The sequence below is a fragment of the Centroberyx gerrardi genome, chromosome 4, assembly GCF_048128805.1.
Source record: "Centroberyx gerrardi isolate f3 chromosome 4, fCenGer3.hap1.cur.20231027, whole genome shotgun sequence".
In the NCBI taxonomy this organism is placed as follows: domain Eukaryota; kingdom Metazoa; phylum Chordata; class Actinopteri; order Beryciformes; family Berycidae; genus Centroberyx; species Centroberyx gerrardi.
In genome coordinates, this window is record NC_136000.1 from 1,758,838 (window position 1) to 1,780,879 (window position 22,042).

The 22,042-nt window shown below is 39.8% G+C and overlaps 2 protein-coding genes and 1 long non-coding RNA gene across 4 annotated transcripts in view; all 3 read left to right on the forward strand.

Moving 5' to 3' along the window:
• Positions 1-21,884, forward strand: part of LOC139919289 (uncharacterized) — an 85,620-nt gene extending 63,736 nt beyond the window's left edge. The window contains exons 1-2 of one of the 2 annotated variants that reach the window (XR_013504341.1): positions 9,599-9,616; positions 20,532-21,884. This is a non-coding gene — a long non-coding RNA (uncharacterized LOC139919289). Of the gene's footprint in view, positions 1-9,598; positions 9,617-20,531 lie in introns of those variants that run through there. The other variant, XR_011784992.2, reaches the window with a different exon arrangement.
• On the forward strand, positions 172-6,764 carry LOC139919285 (troponin I, fast skeletal muscle-like). The gene is made up of 7 exons (XM_071908977.2): positions 172-281; positions 3,351-3,383; positions 3,807-3,843; positions 4,309-4,437; positions 4,522-4,611; positions 5,542-5,718; positions 6,477-6,764. Exons 2-7 carry the CDS (start codon positions 3,376-3,378, stop codon positions 6,570-6,572), a joined length of 537 nt encoding a protein of 178 aa, XP_071765078.1. The 5' UTR covers positions 172-281; positions 3,351-3,375; the 3' UTR covers positions 6,573-6,764.
• LOC139919286 (troponin I, fast skeletal muscle-like) lies at positions 11,462-21,884 on the forward strand. The gene is made up of 7 exons (XM_071908978.2): positions 11,462-11,506; positions 15,420-15,459; positions 15,545-15,581; positions 16,506-16,634; positions 18,646-18,735; positions 19,169-19,345; positions 20,140-21,884. The coding sequence occupies exons 2-7, from the start codon at positions 15,449-15,451 to the stop codon at positions 20,218-20,220; spliced, it is 525 nt and encodes a 174-aa protein (XP_071765079.1). The 5' UTR covers positions 11,462-11,506; positions 15,420-15,448; the 3' UTR covers positions 20,221-21,884.
• Positions 21,885-22,042: the final 158 nt, after the last annotated feature.

Below are 22,042 nucleotides of genomic sequence, written 5' to 3' on the forward strand. Positions count from 1 at the left end.
AGGAGGGAGGGGTCGGCTGGAATAATAGAAGAAGTACCACAATCTGGATGGAAGGGTTATTTATACTGGGCAGGGCTGGGGAGGAGGAGGTGGGGGGGGGGCAGATATAGTATTTCAGGTGCTGGTCCGCCTATTGGTCTGTGGGTAAATCTACTTCCATAAAGAGAAAGATGGGGTTTCCTTTGCCGTTGGGGAATGCCATATATACCAACTTATAATGCCGCCGCCGAGCCACTTCCCAAAATCTGCCGCTCCCTTCTCTTTCTGTCCTCGGCTGATAGGTGAGACTCTTATTGCATCCTTCCATGCTGCTGCCTTTCCTTTACTGCTGTTTTTTTTTTGCAGAAATTATGATTCAGATATGAGCTTCGGTCCTTCAGTGTTCGTCGCTTGCTTGTTGTCGAGCAGTTCTTGATTGTAGGCGAGGATTTGGTTGTTTTCAGGTGTGACTTGGTGGTTTTCTTTCAGCTCTTGTCATGTGAAGCTTGTAGATGCTGGAGACAGAAAACACGACGGATGTTGTTTTTTGGATGTTAAAATGTTTGGGATGTGTTGTGAAAATGCAAATGTGACAAGGATCCAGCTCATTAGAAACTGCTCTAAGATGAAGGTGATGCTGTCGGCCGAATCGAGACTTTAAAGGGTAAATATTGTTGTTTTTGGACGAGAAGGTAAAGCCGAGCGGTGATTCATCCAAATGCTTCTGAAGTGCGGTGTGATGAGGTGTGTGTGTGTAAATGGACCCTGGTGTGTGATGGAGCCGGAAAGCGATAGTCTCAGTGTTTATCTTGGTGTCACCGCAAATTATTTGAATGGAATTGATGCCTCAGAGAGCAGAGCGTCTGAGCCAGCAGCCGACCTGGGGCTTCGCTCACAAAATGGTTCTTTTGCTTCATCTTTGATTCACTGATACAATCATCACATAGAAAATGGTTAAAAAAAATATGGAAACACTTTGTTTGGATAGTCCAATGTTGAAATTCAACTATCAGGTGACAAATTTTGATGTTTAACAAAATATCACTTGCCTTTTTGGTGCATCGATGAAACCCTAAACCTGACTTTAGACTAACCCTAACCCCTCAATAATCTATAAACTACTTTTCACACAATTATGAATATCACTTGAAACTCAGTAGACTTTTAAGTCACTTGATAGGAGGTTGAGTATCAACACTGGACTATCCATGTAAAGCCTGACTTAAAATAATGATATTCATGGCAAGCTTTCAACCCAGTTCAAAAGGTTATTGTCCCGCAAGTCAAATTTGGTTTGCAGACAGGGTTTAAAATACAATGCATCACATTTCATACAGACAAACATCATATAGTGGGGAAAGAAATAATGTATCATTGCGAAGTACAGTATGATGCAGGACAAGTTCATCTCCAGTCAAACAAAGCTGCATCACTGCATGTTCCTACATGTGGAATCTTGCATGGCTTAGCTGATGATAGAAATCTGTTCTGTCTTATTATATTTCATTGAATATTTGAGAAAATCTATGTAAATGTCATATTTTAATATTAAGGTAACTTCATAAATCACAACTTTGGCTCAGATTTGGTTGTAAGCACAATATTATTTTAGCTTTTCTAAATGAGGCCTCTGAGGAGAGACTGGTGCTGATGGGAAGGAAGGAAGGAAGGAAGGAAGGCTGGAAGGAAGGAAGGAAGGAAGGAAGGAAGGAAGGAAGGCTGGAAGGAAGGCTGGAAGGAAGGAAGGCTGGAAGGAAGGAAGGCTGGAAGGAAGGAAGGCAGGAAGGAAGGAAGGCTGCATCACAGCTGAGTCACAGCAAGCCCCTCAGGGTTTGACTGATATGGGTTTTTGAAGGCTGATACCGATACTTTTAGGCTGAAGTTGTCAATGGCCGATATTTTGTGTCGATATTCAATATCTTTAAATTTGACCATTTTCATGCTAAACAATTTCACAAATTCAGCATTTCTCCCAGTATTTTGTTCTTATCAGGGTGGAAAAGCCTCTTTTCATTTAGAGCATCATGGGACACTAAAACTAAAACAGACTGAATGATGAAATTATTTTAGGGTCAGCAGCTCTTTAAGGCAGGATGACCCACCACACCTATGGTGGGTGAATTAATAAATAAAACATGCAAAGAAAATCAAATGTCCTGTCAGGTTTTCCAGCTTGTCTTTCTGTGACTGTGGTCAGGAGGAACCTCCATCATATCAGAGGTGATGATATATATGAGATTTAATAAAATGACACTATCTGCCCCATATATCAGCAAACAGATAAGAGAGAAAAGAGATGATCAGGATTCCTTTCAAATGATCACTAAGGTGACTTGGGGTTTCACTTGCTGCTCCAGTATCATGCTGTTGCCATTTTCAAGTACGAAAGTATAAAAGTATATCTTTATGCTGATGATACTCTACTCTATCTTGATGACATTTTGTTTTAATCAGGTATTTCTGTATCGGCAGCATGTGGATCACTTTAACAAATGTGTTTTTCTTCTAATTTTGATGTCTAAATATGAACTGAATGGAAAAAAATATTTTAAATACCCAGTTTGGTAGTCCCAAGTTTCCTCTTGCAAACCCTTTTTGTTACTACGACCACTAATAATGACAACAATTATAATAATAAACTTTATTTTTATAGGACTTTTCAAAAGAGGCAGTAAAAAGAAACATGGCAATAAACAGCAATAATATAACCTAGAATACAATTAAAATAAAAGAATTAAGTTCAGTATAAAACGTGGCACTATACTTATGAAAAGGCCATTTTGAGCAATGGTTTTTAATGCACAGTGTTTATTAGAGGCTCTCTGTCCCAGTCAAACACGTCTGATCCTGAGCCGGCCGAGCTGGACCGTCCCGCTGAGTCCCGGGTCCCGAGAAGGGGGGGTGACGTCTCAGTCATGTTGGATGTTTTGGGGGGTGAAGTAGGTAGCAACAGAGGCGGTGTCAGGTGCTTTTTGATAATCTTCCAGAAGACAGGCCTTCCATGACAGAGAAGCCCAGGGGGGACAACTGGAGCCCAGATCCTTGTCCTAATTTAGCCGGTGCTTTTCGTCGGGGCAGATTGTTAGTGTCGGGTTTCCTCTAAGTGGAGTTATTATTTCTGAAACACCAGACTGAGGATTTCCAGGCTGATTCCCCCCCACCCTGACCCGGGCTTCACCTCTGCTCCCTCCCTGATGGTGTCAGCTGGCCGATCATAGCTAATTATTTTTCGGTGTTCCTGTCACATACGTTCCTGCTGGATACTCGCTTTTGAAAATGCGAGGATTATTTATGTTATCTGTCCATCTGTCTGTGTGCCTCAGCCTCTCTCATTGTTCTGATGTGGAAAATCTTCTTCTTTTTGTCTGCAGGGTGTGAAGCCGAACAAACGGCAAGATGTCGGAGTGAGTAACTTTTACTAATCACTGGGCCTCGCTTATCTATCTGATAACTACATGTGGTCGCCATGTTGAAGGAAGCTGTAACACAAGAGCTGAATATTGCAAATGTACAACTCACATGTCAAACATTTTAATTAAAGACTATATTGTCAAATTTGGAGCTGAAATTCTCTAGGTCATATATTTTAAACAGAACCCACCAGTTTGTGTTACAGTGTTACAGAAGCAACACTTGTATAATTTTTTGTGTATCTTTCTTGATAAATGAGTTGAATTTATCATGCCACTACAGTGAGGCCTCAAATAAGTCATAGTGTTACTGTATTTCAAATTCTTAACATATCAAGACAATTACTAACTTACAATCATTTTCATGAATCAATGAATTTTCCTCATAACAAAATGATATTTTCTCAAACCTTTTAGTAAAAAGATGTCATCGAGTCGCAAGCATCATCTGAAGGTAAAAAAATCCTTAAAATCGTTTTTTGTTTGAAGTTTTTTTTACAGTGTTGTGTGCAGCAAAGAAAGCTTCAGCTAGTTCATGGTGCAGATTAGATAAGATTAACTTTATTGATAACTGGGTCATTGCAGCAGCAAAAAATAGGGTATAAAGAAAACTACAACAAAATAAAAATATGCTAGTAAAGCATTTCTAATGGCTAAAAAGAATTCTTGCCATGATGGCTATTGACAGATTTGCATCCTAAAAGTAATTTCAGTAATCTACTGTAATTGATAAAAAGCTAGACAATATTTTAAAAGGGAGTTGACACATTAAGTAATTTTTTGAGCGATACAGATACACAACGCTCTCAGCAACAGGAAACAAAACTCAGTTCAGCGTGATGTTCCAGTGTGATTAAAGCAGCGATGCTGAGTTGCACTGTGCATTATTTCCTCATCTTGTCCTGCTGTCCTCTTCCAGAGCTTGATGCTCTCCATTGCCAAAGGTTTAATGGAGGAGGAAGTGAAGGAGCAGGAGGAGGAGAGGAGGAGGTACATGGCGGAGAGCTGCCCCCCCGTCTCCATGCCCAGGTCCATGCAGGAGCTGCAGGTTCGTCACACACCGGCACACAAGCTGCTGCGGCGGATTAACACGGACAGCCGGTAACATCATGTCGTTCATGTTTTCCTTTAGGAGCTGTGCAGAGAAATCCATCACAAGATCGATGTGATCGATGAGGAGAGATACGACCTGAACATGAAAGTCACCAAATGCAACAAGGAGGTAGACAACGCTCTCATCTAAACCTGAGGATGTGAGGGAAGGAAGTCTGAATCCCACTATGTCTCCACTAGCATTTCCATGGAGGGCACTTTGTACTGCAAATAAAGTCAAGTCAGTGTCTACTGTTGACCAAAGTGCTGGGAAATTTCAAAAATAAATAAAAAATAACAAAGGACAGCAATCAGCATGAACAAAAATACTGAGACACAGTGAACATCACATAAAATCAAAATAAAAAAATAAAGTATTTAGTGTAACCATGGCAGGTCTGGTGATGGAAAGTTTTCACCCGAGAACCTCCATGAATTCAACCATGTCCAGAAGAGTATGTCAACCATTTCCACCAGCTTCCCCACCTCAAAACTCCAGCAACAACTACCTGTAGAAGAGAAACTCCTGCTGTCCTCTGTCATTTAGTCAAAAAATAGCAAAACATCATCAACATAGAGCAGAGTATCATCAGTATAAAGACATACTTTCATACTGTCATACTTTAAAATGGTGACACTTCATGATACTCCACCTGGAAAGGTATAAAGTCACAAATATAGTGACTAAGAATAATCATCATACACATATATAATATATCACGGCAGAAGACAAACAATAGAGAATCCACAAGTAGAAACTATACACAAGTAGAAAAGATAAAAGACCATATTAAAGTGAGTGGCATAAGTGAAAATCCCATATAAATATATATATAATGTCCCTATTCATCAAGTACATCTCACAGAACTGTATACAGTATAATTCAATAAGCTCATAAGAACACTAGAGATCCAGCATCTCATCCAGTCCATATGGGGAGGTTGTGTTCAAAAGTTGCATCATTTAACTTCTCTTTGGAGCAAGAATTTATCACAATTTCCAGCCGGAGGAGTTCCTGCCGGTGCTCTGCTCATCCCGCATCATGTCTCCACTGTCCAGATCGATGACCTGAACATCAAAGTTCAGGACCTGAAGGGGAAGTTCAAGAAGCCCGTCCTGAGGAAAGTGCGTATGTCCGCTGACGCCATGCTCAAAGCTCTGCTGGGCTCCAAGCACACGGTCAACATGGACCTGAGGGCCAACCTGAAGCAAGTGAAGAAGGAGGTGAAAGAGGAGGTGAGCAGCTGTTCTGTAAATCTGTTATTGGCGGGTACCAAAATGATCCAGAGCTTTGATTAGCAGAGACAGACATCACAGCCAGGCTGGGACCTGACCACCGGCCACCAGGCAAATGCTGCTTCAACTGTGGCTACTGCTGGTATGTTAGCATGTTAGTCAGGTAGCCAACCATCATCTGAAAGCAAGGCAAACTTTATCTATATAGCACACTTAATACACAGGGAAAATCCAATGTGCTTTACATACAACACACACATCACATTGTATGTAAAATGACATTAAAAAGAAAAAGAAAAAAAGAAAAAATAGGTAAGGATACAATAAAAAAATAGAAATAAAAAATAGACTCACAGGTGAAGCGTTAGATGAATGTTGACATGTATTGACTCATCATCTGTTTTCTTCTAGGTGAGATTGAGAAGTGCAGGTGCTGCATATTTCCATTGATAAGCAGTCTGTTATTGTTTGGTCAGAGATCCATAGTGTTTATACTTAGAGATAGAAGTGCAGTGTGTGATGTTAACATGGGTCAGTAAAGTACCAGAAAAGTACAGTATTCAAATTAACTTTTATATACTTTCCTGTGCTTGTCTAAACTTCCTGTGGCAGACCCGCCCATCTCAGATTCTAAGCAGATTACACTGAGTGATAATTACTATTTGACTCAGGTCTTAACCCAAATTCACCAACTTGCCGACACAATTTCGTGAAAGCACCTGAACCGGCTCTGGTTTGTGCCCGTCTCGGTGTTTCAGGATAAGGAACTGCGTGACGTCGGCGACTGGCGCAAGAACATCGAAGACAAAGCCGGCATGGACGGGAGGAAGAAGATGTTTGAGGCCGAGGCTTAAATCAGCATCCGGTTCTCCAGCTCTGCATCTCCTGTTACAGACCGCTAGCTTTCTCTTCATCTTCTCTTTCATGGACTGGTTTGGATGTTTGCCAATTAGTGTATTTTCCTGTAAACATTTAGCAAAAATACATTGTTTTGAGTCAATGTATAAGCTATAGAAACTTTGACATAATAAACAAGTTAACACCTGCTTAGGGAGCCTATTTGTCATCCTCAGATTTACTCATTTCTTGTTTTTATAAAGATTTACAACTGGAGATACCAATGGGTTTGACACAGTTTGACAGGAATAATAAACATAGGAATGCCACCCATTTTAATAATTGGCATACTGTATGTTCTTCCTGTGCCACAGGACGGTTCAGTCAGTGTTTGTGAACTTGCATCGCTCTTTCCTAAAGCTAGAAACTGGAGAACACCTTGAATCTGTGATGTGACTGGGAGGTAAAACCAGCGGCTGCTCCACTCTACTCTGGGGAGCCATAAGATGCTAAGCTGAGTCGTCACACCAAAATAAAGTTTACCAGAACCAGAATTTAAACCTCATTTGGGTGCAAGAACTCAAACAAAAACCTTATGAGTCAATAAAGTCAGAGCCTTTAGTTCTCAGGTTCTCCAGTGCTATTTCTATAGTTCTAGAGCACCTTTCATACTCAACATGCAGCTCAATAGAAGACAAACAAATAAAAAAATCCCCCAAAAAATACATATATAAAAGAACAAGCAAAATACATTGCATTAAAAGAATAAAATCAAGTAAAATAGAAAGATAAGAATATGCAAATAAAGAAAAATAGACAAAATGAATTGCATTAAAGGAACACAATGAAATTAAACAGTTAAAATGAAGGCTCATTAAAAGCTAAGCTGAAAAGATTGGAAGTTTTTAGCAGTCTTAGCATTAAAGGAATACCTTCCAAAAATCTACTGGACTATATCTACTGGAATCTATTGGAGAGTGTTAGCATCAGGCACACAAATAAAGCGGCTTATGATTTATGTTGAAATATTAATTAATATTAACACTTAATGAGTAGGATTTGCTGCAGCTGCACTGATAATGAATATTTCCATAGAGGAGAAGCTCTTAACCCTCCTCAGTACTGTCAGTGCTTCTCTGCTCCACTGAAGAGTCAGCATGAGGTAAGTAAAGTCTATTTGTATCATTTATTGTTGTTATAATACTGTATGTTGTTTTGGTTGATTTTAGCTTTTTGTGTCTTATAGCGTCTGTCATCATCAAACCGATCAGCTTCATGAATGAATCCACCATGATGAACGGTGAATATTGACTTCCTCTGTTCTGTTCTGTTTGTTTTCACTTCATTAAAAAGCCATTTACGGTCTTATAGTTTCACATTTACATTTCAGGCATTTAGCTGACGCTGTTCTCCCCAGCGACCGGCCTGTAACAGCACATCGTGAGTTCAAGTTCTTTCACTGTTTGATGAAATGATGATAATAATGTTTTGGATTTGACAAAATGGACTTCCTTCAGGAGGATATTTGATTGGTCATGACAGATAATTGTTTTAACGATATACTACGTTCAGACAGCATTTGGATTGGTATTTGGCCTCAATCCAGTAAATTTACTAGAGTATTAACCTATGAAAACATATAATAACTATACACAATATTACTGTGTTGGTACTTTGTACTTATACTACATTGTTCCATTCTTGTAAGTACATAGTACATTATGTACTGGGGAAAGCTTCATTAAGTACTAACACTGTATTGCATTGTGTATTTGCAATAGTCTGCCACAATAATGCACAGGTTAATAAACTGGAATGCATCATAATACATAGTGATACCCATATTTTTCATGTTTTGTTCTGGATTCTTCTGTGTTTGCATCACACTGAGACTCTGAGGTTAAAGTACAGAGAGTGAGAAAGTAAATGCATTTCCATCCATATTGGAAGAGCAGGTAGAAATGTTCCCATGTTAAAATATGAAATGTGTTTGGACGCATAAACATACAGCAGTCATGTATAATTTGTCATCACCATTTCTTAACACACCATAATTTATAAACATAACTCTTGATATATTATTTTTAGATATTCTTCCAACGATTCAACATTGCGAGTGTATTCCTGTGAACGGAGGTGTGAAGTACACGCCGCTCTAAATTAATCCCGCGCCGTCTGAACTACATGACCAGAGAAATATCAACACATAAACAAGAGTCTCGGGTATCAAACCTCAAACCTTCAAATTAGAGTTCGACCGATATCGGTTTTCAAGTCCAGAACTGATGCCGATATTTTTGATTGAAGCTGCTGATATTTTGAGTCGATATTCAACAACTTTAAAGTTGACCATGTTCATGCCAAAAAAATCCCTAAAATTGGAAGTGTAATAACAATAATTAAACATATTCATGCATACTGAAAATGTTGCATTAGAGTCAGTTCAGGTTAAGGGCTTCACAACCAGTGTAGTATTGATCAATTCTGCAATAAATAGGCAATCAATCAAACTGCATCATATCCATCAGATCAAGCTGGACCAGATCCCATTTTAATAAACAGACAATATCAGCTCCAAATATTAAAACAAGTACAGATCCTGTACAGGCCCACGGCGCGTGTGTTGAATTCCACTAACGTCACTTGAAACACCCCAGGTGATAACGTTACCTGCCGTTAAAGTTTGTAGGGCAGCAGAAGACGTGGATGTCTGTAAATCGGCAGAGTGTGTCTCACTGTGTGGGACTCAATGTGGCGTTTAGCTTTTAGACGAGAGGCAACTCTTAGTCAAAGACGCCCTCTAGAGGCCGTCTGACGAAGCGACTGACGTCTGACTGACCGCCTGACCTGAATTTGGCTCCTGATGCCCTCGGCTGCGCTGTGGGAAAAACAAAAAAACAAAACTATATATCCCTCTAACCCTACTTTAAATGTCTTCAACCAGTCATTACTTAAAGGAAAAAATCCCCAAAATCACTTTACCACTGTTAAAAACAGCTACTGGTGATGTACTTTGCATTCCTGGCTCCATTCAGTAGTAGAGGTGACGTCACCTCCAGATGTTTCCAGCAGCTACAGTGGAGTTTGATATGAGAAAATGTTTCAGGATGTAAAACATCAGCGGTAAACGTCAGGTTTTGGTGTCAGTCCCTCAGAATCAAAGAGCGAGGGCTTCTTTCTAGAGCCGCCATTTTGCACCGAGAGACGTTCAACAATCATACAGGGAGAAATCCATCGTAGAAGAGGAGAGAGACCAGTTTCTAGACTGGAAAAACTCTCACTACACTTTCACTATCTCTCTCCACCTAAATGTAAAACCCACAGCTGAAAGCAACAAGTTCAGGCCTCTTCTCTGGAGGTGGTTGAAAGGCATTCTGGGAAATGTAGGAAATTCCTAACTGAGGTAGAAGTAGACGAGGCAGGTTGAGAGAAAGTGGGTTCACCAAAACAATTTAATTGCAACAATTCCTCACTAAATAACTGCTGGAATGTATTGAACACGCAGTGACATATAGTCATACAGTGTATAGCTGAGTCTATATACAGATAAATTTAGATATATACAGATATATTGAAATATAAAGAACTTGTTTTCTGGTTGGAAGAGCACCTGAAAATATGATGTGAAGTGTTGGTTGCCTTTAACAATTCATGGTCAAACATATTGCTTTTTATTTTTTAACACACTAAATTTGAGTACTTGATTTAATTTAATCATTCAATAGCATTTATTTACCCAAATGCTATTGCTACCTAAAATGTGGAGGACTATATACAATTAAGTCCATCTGATTAAAACTATTTGATCTTTAACCTCAGAGCAACTGCATGATTTTAGACCCTAAATGAGCAGCATGTGAAACCACAACACTGAAAATTGTATCACTCTGTATTTTGATGAAAATTACCTAATTTATTCCTCAAAACTGGCTTGCATTTTGAATAATTATGAGGTTAGGGTTAGTTATGAGAATAAAGTCAGTCTATTATTTTGTCTTTGCTGTATCTTTCAGAGAAATGGCGTCACTTAGAAACTGTTCCCAGTTTTTCATCAGACGTCGACACCGGAGGAATCTCACACCTCAAATATCAGCGAACACCTCAAAGATAGGGACAGTTTAAAGCCTCTTCCCCCCCCCCACCCTCCCACCGGGGGGTCCATCATCACGTGTTGTGTGGCCGAGCTTTGTTCAAACCCACAGAGCTTTATTTTAAATTCTTGTAAAGATGCCAAGGTTTCCAAAGATACCAAACATGCCAGGCAGGATTACAGGGAAATGTGCAGAAAATGATGCACAAGATAGATACTTGATAGAAGATCGATTTTTTTCATTTGATGTAATGGTGCAGCCATAAAGAAAAAATGGCTTATTGGGACTGAATATTTCACTCAATATCAGCAGCTGTAGCTTCAGTGAAACGTTGGAACCTCTTTTTTTTTTACAGTGTATGGTTGGAACGAACAGATACAGAATATGGATATGATATTGTCATACAGTATGGAAAAAAAAAAATTCTAACGTTAAAGCTATTTAAGAGGAAAACTAAGGGGAAACTCAGGGTGCGAGGGGTTAAGTGTTTTACCACAAAATATCAAATCTGTAAATGATTTCACTCTCTAATCTGCTAACTGACGCTACTAAAAGCCTCTGGTTCATTGCTTTTCTGTATTGTCCATATCCGAAGCCTGATGGCACAAGATAATAAGGATGACAGTCTTGAAGGGCGGGTTATTTATAATGAGGCGCACTGAGGAAGGGGGCAGATGACACTGTACTGTATTTCATGACCTTGCCAGCTCATTGGTTTGAGTAGTAATCCACTTCCATAAAGAGAAAGTGAAGGATTTAGAGCTATTGCAGAATGCAATATATACCTTCTTAACACTTGGACTGCCTGCAGCTCAGTCCGTCTCTCTCTGACTTTAACAAGCTCACTACTCTCCTGTCAGGTAGGGAACGAGTCTCTCCACTGCTTTTTGTTCTGTGTATGAAGTCGAGACTAAAACTGGAGTTGTTTATGTAACGTTTTGCTGCTTGGTGTGTCCGCTCTCTGCATGGTTACAGTGTTAGTTGGCTGTTTGCTTTGTGGAAATTAAATTATCTCCTCTCTGTCAGTGAAAGATTTTAGAAGAGGGCTTATAGAGGGGGGTTTAAGTTTAAAGTTGAAGTAATCCTGTACAAGTGTTTGGCTATCAGAGCTTTTGTAGAATATTTGCACTGCGAAAAACGTCCATCTTAACGACATTTAGTCTCATATTCAGCCTTCAAATCTTATTTTTCTTAAAACAAGTTTCACTTGTTTTGGGAATTTTCTAGAAATGAGTGTCAATATCTTGAACAAGTTGATTTGCATTGAAAACAAGAGAAATTATGTAACCCCACTGGCAGATTTCTTCACTTAGGTCCTAAAATTAAGATTTTAGGACTCATAGACTAAGATGGCGATTTTTGCAGTGTGATGCGTGTTCATGCGGTCATGAGATCAAGTTGAGAGATCAAGTTGGTGATTGGCTGCTGGCCGTTGACTGACGGCTTTTAAAAGAGTCCGATCGGTTTCCAGTGAGTGTAAAAGACGAAAACGTTTGTCGGGGTTTGCCGTTTTCCGGGAAGCCGCAGAGTTCTTGTATTGGAGTCAGCTGCTGTTAGATTATATGAATATTCTTTTAGTATTATATAACATGAAATTCAAAATACAAATCAAGATGTGGAAACGGTTTTTCTTACCTTCTGTTACATATTGCATTGCTGTCTAGATTCCTCTCCTTATCCCTGCGTGTGTCCTGAACGGTTCTCTGAGGTTTTTCCAGTTTACAGGAGTAGTTTTGTAGTTTTTGCCGGTTAGAAGCGGCTTGTCCGGCTCGGCAGTAAAGCGGTGATGAATGGACTGGTGATGTGGCTCGCTGAAAGCCAACACCGCTACAAGCCATGAATCTGAAACCGATCCGTCGGTGTTTATCCTCCTGTCAGCGCCGAGGCTTCAGATGAAAACTTTGTCTAATCTGCTGCGTCTCGTCACGGCCGCTGACCTCCGTTTTCTCTCCTGACTTCACGCTTCAGTTTACTCTCCAAGCGTCTGGAAGTTCGTCAGTGTTCAGTAAAGCCACGACAACTTTATTTTTATTTTTACATTCATCTTTCATAGGAAATTTCCCCACAGTGGAGGAGGTTTCACCACAGTAACAGATGAACATATGCTATCAGAAAGTCTTCTTGTTTGGCAGACACTTTTTGTTTTTCTGCTTTTTGTTTGGCTCTGAACAATTTGAATCCCTTAACATTAAGTTTGTTTTCTTAGAAAGCAGGCTATAGCCTTTCTGCTATATATTTTAATGTTTATTTTACTGTCTCTTGGTTGGGGTTTGCACCTCTGTGGAAGCGTACGTGCATCTGAGGTCAGCAGTTTATTTTTGCGATATGCTCTAACGTCTTGTTCGTCTGTGGGATGTTCCGGACGGCGAGGCCGCCCGGCCGCCGGTGTCGGGTTACCGCGAACCTTTCAGAGACGAGCCGGCCATAACACCGACTCTTAAGACAAAATCAGACCCCAAATTTAGACCGCAGATAATATTCCATCTCCAGAGAAACAACTCGTCAAGTCAAGTTCCAGTGTCTCAAAATACATTGTCAGCCTCCCTGCTAGTTTTACAGATGACGGCCATTTGTTCCTCGCTCAGCTATGTGTTTAAGATGCCTGCAGGGTTTGTCAGTCGTCTTTTCTCTCAAGACGAGCCTGCAGTCTTTTTTTTTTTCCATAATGAAGACGTTGGGAAGGATGAGGAACAGCTGTGGCTCCAGGAATAGAGCTTTAATCCGCTGCGGTGACACGCTCCAACATATTACAAGTCTGTTATAGATATCTGGCAGTTTAATACAGGGAGAGACTGTGCCGACTGTTGCTGGGGCTTAGAGAGACCGTCCTGTAATGGAAAGCACACAGGTTTGATTCCCACGACAGTCAGTGTGTGTCTTAACCCATCCGTCCTGTTGCGGTCCTGGCAAGGCACTAACACTGCCGGGGTTGGGGGTTCAATTCCAGTCTGGTTTCATGAAATTTTGTGAAATGAGCACAAAGTCTTAAAATGTAAATATGGAACTCCGTCATGAAAAGTGAGAGAAATGCGGGATTCAGGATTAACATACCATAAAATAAAATAAGAATAAAGACGCACCATAAGATAAAATGTAAGAACAGAGAGTAAGACACTATGAGAGTAAATGCAAGTCTATAAAAATAGGTTTTATTTAGTGATTTAAAAGATAATACCAATAATCAATATCAAAACTGATATTGCTCTTTATAATAATGTTGTAGTTGTAGATGGAAAGAATGGACGCAGCGTTATTTACAGGACAGTTACAGACAACAAATCCCTTACCTGCCCAAATCGCAGGAATAAAAAATAAATCTGCCTTCAAAATGCATCTGAAACAGCAACTGACTAGAAAAGACTTATTTAACAAACCTTACTAATCTTTTTATGAGACGTCTCATAGCTGTCGAATTCCTCGAAGTGTTCCGATGTTATAATATCTACTGAATGTCTAGTAATGTTTTCATGTTAGAGTTAGGGTTAGAAACGATGAGCACGATGTCTTAAAAGGCAAATAACAAGCTCCGTGTACGAGAAGTGAGAGAAAAGTTTCCCCAGCAGGACAGGATGAGGTGAGGAGACACGACTAGAAACAGACATTCCCAGTTTCCTACTGGGAGTGACGTTTCATTTGGGATAGCTAACCGTTAGCTAACCGGAAAATGTCCGGTCCAATTCCTGCTGTTGGACCAGAATCCTTTACTGGAGGAGGAACCTGATCTGAACATGATTGACTTTCATATTTCAGGAGATCTTTTGAGTCTGTGTTGTCCGTTGCTTCTGTAGAGCGAGGCACTAACACTGCCAGGGTTGGGGGTTCAATTCCCACTGTGGCCACCCAGGCTGGAAATGTTTGCAGTCGTGGTTCTGTAAGGCGATTTGGAGTAAAGCATTAAGCAAATGGCAGATATTATTCCACCAAATGGCAAACTTGTCCTTTAGCAAGACACTGAACCCCGAACATGAGCTAGAGAAACCAGCTGAAACGGTCCTGCTCCTGCTGCAGAGCCTGAAGACACACGGACCGTTTCATCAGTTGTTCCTCCTGATGGATTTCCCAGCAGAGTTCAGCAGGTTGAGAGAAGGACTCGCCCATCTGTACTCATGTCAGATTCCCAGTGAGAGCAGGACAACCTGATCTCACACAAATACCTGAAATGAGCACGACTTGTTAACACCAAATTACGTGTTGGTGGCACGTAAAGTGCTAAGGAGTAAAGGAGTGAAGGAAACACGATCATAAACATGCAGTAGTGTCATATTGAAGCAGCTCAGTGGAAAATAACGGTGTTGTGGTCGGGTGTTGGGGGGGGGGCGGATGAGTCAAATTTAAATTTTTAACGAAGGTTTTTCTTATTTAAGCCCTTTCCAAACCTTAACCAAGTTGTTTCAGTTGCCTAAACTGAACCGTTAGCCGACCTTTAGCTGAAAATGTCGTGTCCAGTTTGTGTTTTTGTCCCAGAATCCAGTTCATGGTGGAGGAACGTGATTTTCACATAATTCGTGTCCACAGCGCATAAATCTGCGTCTGAGAGTTTGTGCTCATTTCACGACTCTTTAATGAGATCATGTTGCAGCAGGATGTTTTCGTTTGGATGGAGAGCTTCTCAAATTGTGATGGTCAAGCGTCTCATTTGTGATTATTACAGCAGAATAACATGGAGTTAATATCACGATTAATTTTTTCAGCCCCGCGATACGTATTGTCACATTTTTCTATTGCAGTATATTAATTATTATGTGATGTTTGCTGTTTCTGTCCCCTCACCAGGAAGGAAGCGTGGGGATCCAGCCGCCAAGATGGCCACTGAGTAAGTACACAGTTTACTTCATGTGCCATCTTCTGCCTTTAATTTTATTCTGCCTTTAATCTGAATTATCTGTTTGTGTCTGCAGCAAAAGAATGTCTTCGAGCCGCAAGCACAACCTGAAAGTAAGGAATAAATATATCTTAACATTTCTGCTTCCTCACTTTCACACACTGTTATATTCACATTTACATTTTTATAGCATCTCCTCTGTTTCATACCATGTACATATTACTATTCTTATATTTTATAACACTGTAACACTGTGTTTATACAATTATACATATATGCTACAGCAAATGTGTTTATACATACTTTTATATATATGTATAGCAAATGTTTGTTTATGCATAGTTATATCTATATATATTTCTCTATTTACTTATATATCTATTTACTTATATATATATATATATATATATGTATATATATATATATATATATATATATATATATATATATATAAAAATCTACTTATACCTACATACAACATGTTTCGTATTCAATAATTCATATAAGAGAGCAATAGAGACTGTTAGTAACATCTGTAAATAACAGTGGCAAGTAAATCCGAAAATGTGAGCAATTAATTTGCATACTTTCCTACTTCTACAGGCTACTTAACGTGTTGAAATTGTCAGCAGCATGTTAATATAAGCCCACAGTTTTTTATATTTTACTTTGCTTTTATTGTTTCATTTCTGCTATCTTTTCTTTCTTATTTTCATATTTGTTGAGTGCTTATTCCCTGCTGCGTTTCCCCGCTGAATCCTGAGTTTTATCTCACCGTATCTGTCGTGATGTTTTTCCCTCGTGGCGTTTAAAAGTGCTCACATCTCCTAATGCAATTTGATCTTTTTATGCATTTTAATTCTTTATTCTCTCTTCTTATACACTTTATCTCTTTTTTTATTTTTATATCCTGTATTTTCTGTCTAATGTCTTATATTTCTTGCGTAAAGCACTTTGAATTGCCTTTGTGTACGAAATGTGCCGTAGAAATAAACTTTTGTTGCCTAATAACTAAAGTGACGCTTTGTGTTTTGCAGAGTTGCATGCTGGGCGTTGCAAAGGATTTACTGGATGCTGAGTCGGTCGTAAAGGTCGGGGAGAGAGAGAAGTATCTGGCGGATAAATGTCCTCCTCTGGAGCTGCCGTTCTCCAAGGACGAACTCATGGTGAGAGAAAATGTTCAGCTGGAGGAAAACTGGAGTCCGTATGGAGCGGTCCAGTTCTGAGTCCTAAAACCCGGAAGTGAGTTGGCAGTTTTGAGCCGTGGGTTCCCTCGGCTGAAAAGTGACTAGGATTTGAATGTGGTTTTGGTTAAAAGCCTGAAAATAAGGTCTGTGGTTAAGACGAGCTTAAGAAAGTTTTCATGTTTCATTCTGTGAGATAAAACAAACCATTACATCCCTTTCGTGAGTTTTGAAGGTTTTATGCGCCCTAATAAAGTAAGTTGCTAACAAATGGCTAACTGTCTTAGAAATTTAACTACAATGGGTTTGTCGCACAATAACACGTCATTACGCAGAATAGTCCGCCTTAAAGCCTCTGAACTGTAAAACTATTTTGAATTTAGATTGTAGATTTATCGATTGATAGGTTTTTCCAATTGTAGTTTTTCAAATTGTAGGTTTTTGAATTTGCTAGCGTGCTAGCTTGACTGAAGCTGAAGCTCTGAGTGTTCGTGACGGAGGAATGCAACCTGCTGTAGTTCATTTTTTCACAGGTTAGCCTAGCGATAGCTTTTTACTAAAATGGATTACAATTATGCTTTAAAATTAATGAAAGAAGTCCAAATTATTTGACAAGATGACAAGATACACAACATGATCTCACACAAACTGAAATGAACCTGAACTCTGAAGCGCTGCTTTACGTGCTGTGGACACGTATTATGTGAAAATAACGTTTCTCCACCACAAATTGAAATACGTTCCAAAGGTTGGCTAACAGTTAAGTTTAGGCAAGTAAAACAACTTGGTTATGGTTTGGGTTAAGGTTATGCTCAGGCAGCTACACATAACCTTATGGTTAGGGTTAGGGAAAGGCTTTGGTCATGGTTAAATGGGTTAGGGTTAGGGTTAGTGTTAGGGTTAGTGGTTAGGGTTAGTGGTTAGGGTTAGGGTTACGTGCCACCAACGCGTAATTTGGTGTTAACAAGTCGTGTTCATTTCATGTCAGGTTGAGATACAGGCCACCGTTAACCACAGAGCTTATTTTTGGCATCAGTCACACAAAACACACTGAATTTATAGTGGGGCCGCAGCGAACTTCCGGGTTGGCCTACAAAAAACCGTCATCGCTGGACTCTGTAGAGCCTTTTCACACTTCCAGGTTCTACGGTAACGGACGTCGTCACAACAATGGATGCTGTACAAAACAGTATTAACGTTAGTCGTGCAAAAAAATTTAAGTTAAATGATATAACGCTAATATATGACTGAAAGAGAATGAACAATACTAGCTACATTACCTTCCACCTGCATAAACTGGTACCGTTATTAACAAACGTTAGGTAACCAGACAAGAGATTGTTTACCTGCGTAGTCATGAGGTCAGGAGCTTGTAGCCTCTCAAGCTTTGTCCTCTCTAATAAAACACCGGCCCACCTAAAGAACGTGTTTTGTTGAAAAATCTGGTAGATATTGAAATGAGGACGAACATACTCAAGGTGTGTCTTCCATTGAGGTGTGAAAAGGGTCTAAAGGGGGGATAGATCAATAACTGTACTGCCTAAACATTTGTACTATTTGTTCTTTTTCTTCTGATTATTTATCTATATATTTTAATTTCAATTCTTTGATTCTCAGTAAAGCGCGTTGCATTGCATTGCTATGCGTGAAATGTGCTATTTAAATAAAGTTTGATTGATTGATTTATAACACAGCAGTACTGTCTATATGTACCTATACACATATCAGTGTATAGGTACATATAGACAGACTATACATATCAGTCTACATATAGACAATAAAAAAAATTCTTCTAAAAGGGGATCGACTCTCCAAGTTCAACAATTGAGGGAAGACCTCACATTTTGTAAGGATTGCATAATGGACTGATATATTGATTATAGTATCAAGTATCATGCATGCAATGTGATTTCTCATCCTGACACAGAGGAAGCATCATTACATCATATTTTCCCGTCTGCATCAATCAACAAAACTATTGTTTTCTCTTCAGGAACTTTGCAAAAAGCTGCATCAGCAGATTGATGATGGGGAGGAGGAGCGCTACTCCATCGAGTTCAAACTCAACATGGTGGTGAATGAGGTGAGACACAGCTGGGAACCAGCAACCACCAGCCACCCACTGCATGCTGGGAAATTTCTCGGGTTAATCTTGTCTACAATAGAAAAGCTACTCTCTGTTTCTTCTGTATTGGTACAGAAAAACCATTGAAATCCCCGTATGGACGGGCTGTTAACACCTTGGTTATAAGGCGAGGGAGCAGCAGTTTGTTTTTCTTGAGGATTTTGTCTAGAATATCAGCCTCTTTCAAGGTAACCAGCCATCATTTGGAGGTCCAGATCTATTAAAATATAGTATTAGTGGCTGATAAATCATGAGGTGAACCAGCAGCCTCTGTGGCCGATGGACAAATAATGTTTTTTCCCTGTTTGAGAAGTTGACTAGACAAGATCTCACTGGTCTTTCATGACTTCTGATTCTATTATTGTTCTTTCTGCCCCAAATTCACCAAAAGGTCAGAGACCTCAACATCAAGATTATTGATCTGAGGGGAAAGTTCAAGAGACCGAAGCTGAAGAAAGTGCGTATGTCCGCTGACGCCATGCTCAAAGCTCTGCTGGGCTCCAAGCACACGGTCAACATGGACCTGAGGTCCAACCTGAAGCAAGTGAAGAAGGAGGTGAAGGAGGAGGTGAGTTCCCACCTGGTCCATCTAGTCTTCAATCTCAACGCCTTACTGTTCCTCTGTCTTGTTTCTCTCAGCTGCGTTCTTGTTTGTCGTCTTGGTGGAGGTGAGATGCAGAGTCTGAAATTAACTTCTTGGCTTATCTGCCAAGCGCTCGTAAACCTGACAATAATAACTTTTACCAGCCAAAATAGTAATAAGGTGGGGACTCGAGTCACATGACTTGGACTCGAGTCACAATTTTAACTGCTTGAGACTTGACTTGATGCATGAAGAGAAGACTTGAGACTTGACTTGACTTGGGTTCTGGTGACTTGGGACTTGACTCTGACTTGTACTTTGATGACTTGAAAAGGTTTCTAAAGTCTTGACTTGAGATCTTGTGTTTGTGTAAATGACTTAGATTGAAAGTGATGAGATTTGTTCCAGCGGACGACTGAATTTAAATTCTGTTTTCTGAATTTGTATGGAATGATTGAATTTATTGAAGTTGAAACTGATTATAGAAATCAAACTCATGATGCTCTTACCAAGTTTTTATCCTATTAAAACCATATTGCATTGAAAAGTCCTAGATATTTAGTTTTCTTTAAGATATTAAATTGATACTGGACTCTTGACTTGTTCTGACTTGACTTGCTGTTCTACATTTAGACTTGAGACTTAAAATTAATGACTTGGACTTGATTTGGTAATCTACATTTAGACTTGAGACTTGACTTGGGACTTGAGCATCTTTGCGTTTATAATTTAATAATTTACAATAACTAACCTAAATGAAATATTCTGTGTGTTTGCAGGACAAGCAGCTGCGTGACGTGGGAGACTGGCGTAAGAACATTGAAGACAAGTCTGATAGGAAGAAGATGTTCGATAGTTAAATCTGATTGGTTCATTGATTGTTGGGCTTAGCGTGATTGACAGGACAGGATTCTACTCTGATGTGCTTCTAATTGAAGAGTTCTATTCCAAAATGCTATATATCCAGTTTGGACAAAAATCATTACTGCAACTTCAACCTCTAATATCTTTTATAATGTTTTAGCCATTTAGCTGACTTAAAGGAAAACTCCACCTAAAACTGCAACTCTGTTAAAATCAGCTGTTAGTGATGAACCTTTCATTCCTCGGTCCATTTAGTAGTTTGGTGTATTTTTCTTCTTTGTGGATAATTGGCCAATCGTAGACGTAGATTTCCAGCAGCTACGATGGAGTTTGATACCAATTTCTCCACCCACAGTAGCAGGAAATAGACCAGAATGCAATGCGGCATGAAGACAGGTTGGGGTTTGAGGAAGGAGAGACTCACTTTTTCTAGACTGGAAAAACTCTCACTTTGCTATCGTTAACTCTCTAAAACCCACAGCTGAATGCAACAAGTTCAGGCCCCTTCCCTGGGTGTTGTCGAAAGGCATTCTGGGAAATGTAGAAAATCGCTAACTGAAGTTCAGTCAGGAGAGACTTGGTTGAATGCTCACATGAAAACTTTATTCAGAAGCGAAACATGTTGGAAAATTTGGCTTAGGCTTCACGTAGAAACTCCTCCCATTCATGAAGTTAGGAGTACATCCGTGGATGGATTTAGGAATTAGGCAGCCCCGCCCCCCTGGGAAACCAGTAAGCCCCGCCCCCCTGGGGAACTAGGAAGCTCCGCCCCCCCGGGGAATCCCTCTGGAGCCTTGATGTTGGTGGGGGGGTGGAGGAGGGGTGAAGGTAAGCACAGCGACAGGAATGACAGCAGCGTACAGCATAGTAATATGAGTAGCACAATAGCATAGTAGGTGACATGTTTATACTGCCAATCACTGAGATGATTGGCTCTCTGAAAAGAGAGGGAAGTGACGGCTAACTGATTGGTTTTCTGAAAAAAGAGGGAAAGTGTTCGCCAACTCTGATTGGGTAAAGAGAAAGCATGAATGAAACTAGAGAGGTTGGTGGTTTTAGGTCTTCCTGATTGAACTTGCATATAAACTTCAGTAGAGGTAGACGAGGCAGGTCGAGGGAAAGTGGGTTCACCAAAAAAGTAAATGACACTTCATCACTAAATGGAATGAACTGAACATCACAGACTGATGAGGTCTAACAGTGACGAGGATCAGAGGGAGTTTTCCTTTAAAATGAGTTCAACAGCAGAATAAGCTTCAATTCCTAATCACGCTATCAAAGGGTCAAAGATACAGCATGCTGACAATAGATGGAACACATTTTCCTGTGTCTGTAAAATGATCATGTAATGTTTTAATTTTCTATTTTCAATAATTTTGTAGTTTTTCACACTTTGGATATGCACTTTGGAACAAAACTCTTCAGTTGAACCTAAGCTGCGTTCTGCTTCAGCCGGTATTACTGTACTGTGATGTACTGTATCAAAAGTCTCTGGATGTTTGTTTGTGCAGGCGTGTAGATCAGCCATCCACGCATTAGCTCTGTAACTCCTCAGCACATCCTGCACAACATCATGTCATCTTTTCTAAATTGTCCAAAAGGAAACGTTGAGATGTATTTTGCTCTTCTTGGTGCTCTCACATTAAATATGAATGCTTCATGTTCATCTCGCTTCATACTCCTGTTCAATGTGAATATACTTACTGGCGTACACTGCGAAAAACGTCCATCTTAACATTTAGTACTCATTTAGTATTCAGCCTTCAAATCTTATTTTTCAACAGATCTGCAGTGAGGAGAGATAACTCCACTTGTTTC

What these genes read in the sequence shown, in the direction of transcription:
- LOC139919285 (XM_071908977.2), top strand. An exon ending in GGTCCATGCAGGAGCTGCAG is followed by an intron (nt 4,438 to 4,521) that starts GTTCGTCACACA and finishes GTTTTCCTTTAG; the next exon opens with GAGCTGTGCAGAGAAATCCA. An exon ending in TCACCAAATGCAACAAGGAG is followed by an intron (nt 4,612 to 5,541) that starts GTAGACAACGCT and finishes TCCACTGTCCAG; the next exon opens with ATCGATGACCTGAACATCAA.
- LOC139919286 (XM_071908978.2), top strand. An exon ending in GCCGCAAGCACAACCTGAAA is followed by an intron (nt 15,582 to 16,505) that starts GTAAGGAATAAA and finishes TGTGTTTTGCAG; the next exon opens with AGTTGCATGCTGGGCGTTGC. An exon ending in AGAAGGAGGTGAAGGAGGAG is followed by an intron (nt 19,346 to 20,139) that starts GTGAGTTCCCAC and finishes GTGTGTTTGCAG; the next exon opens with GACAAGCAGCTGCGTGACGT.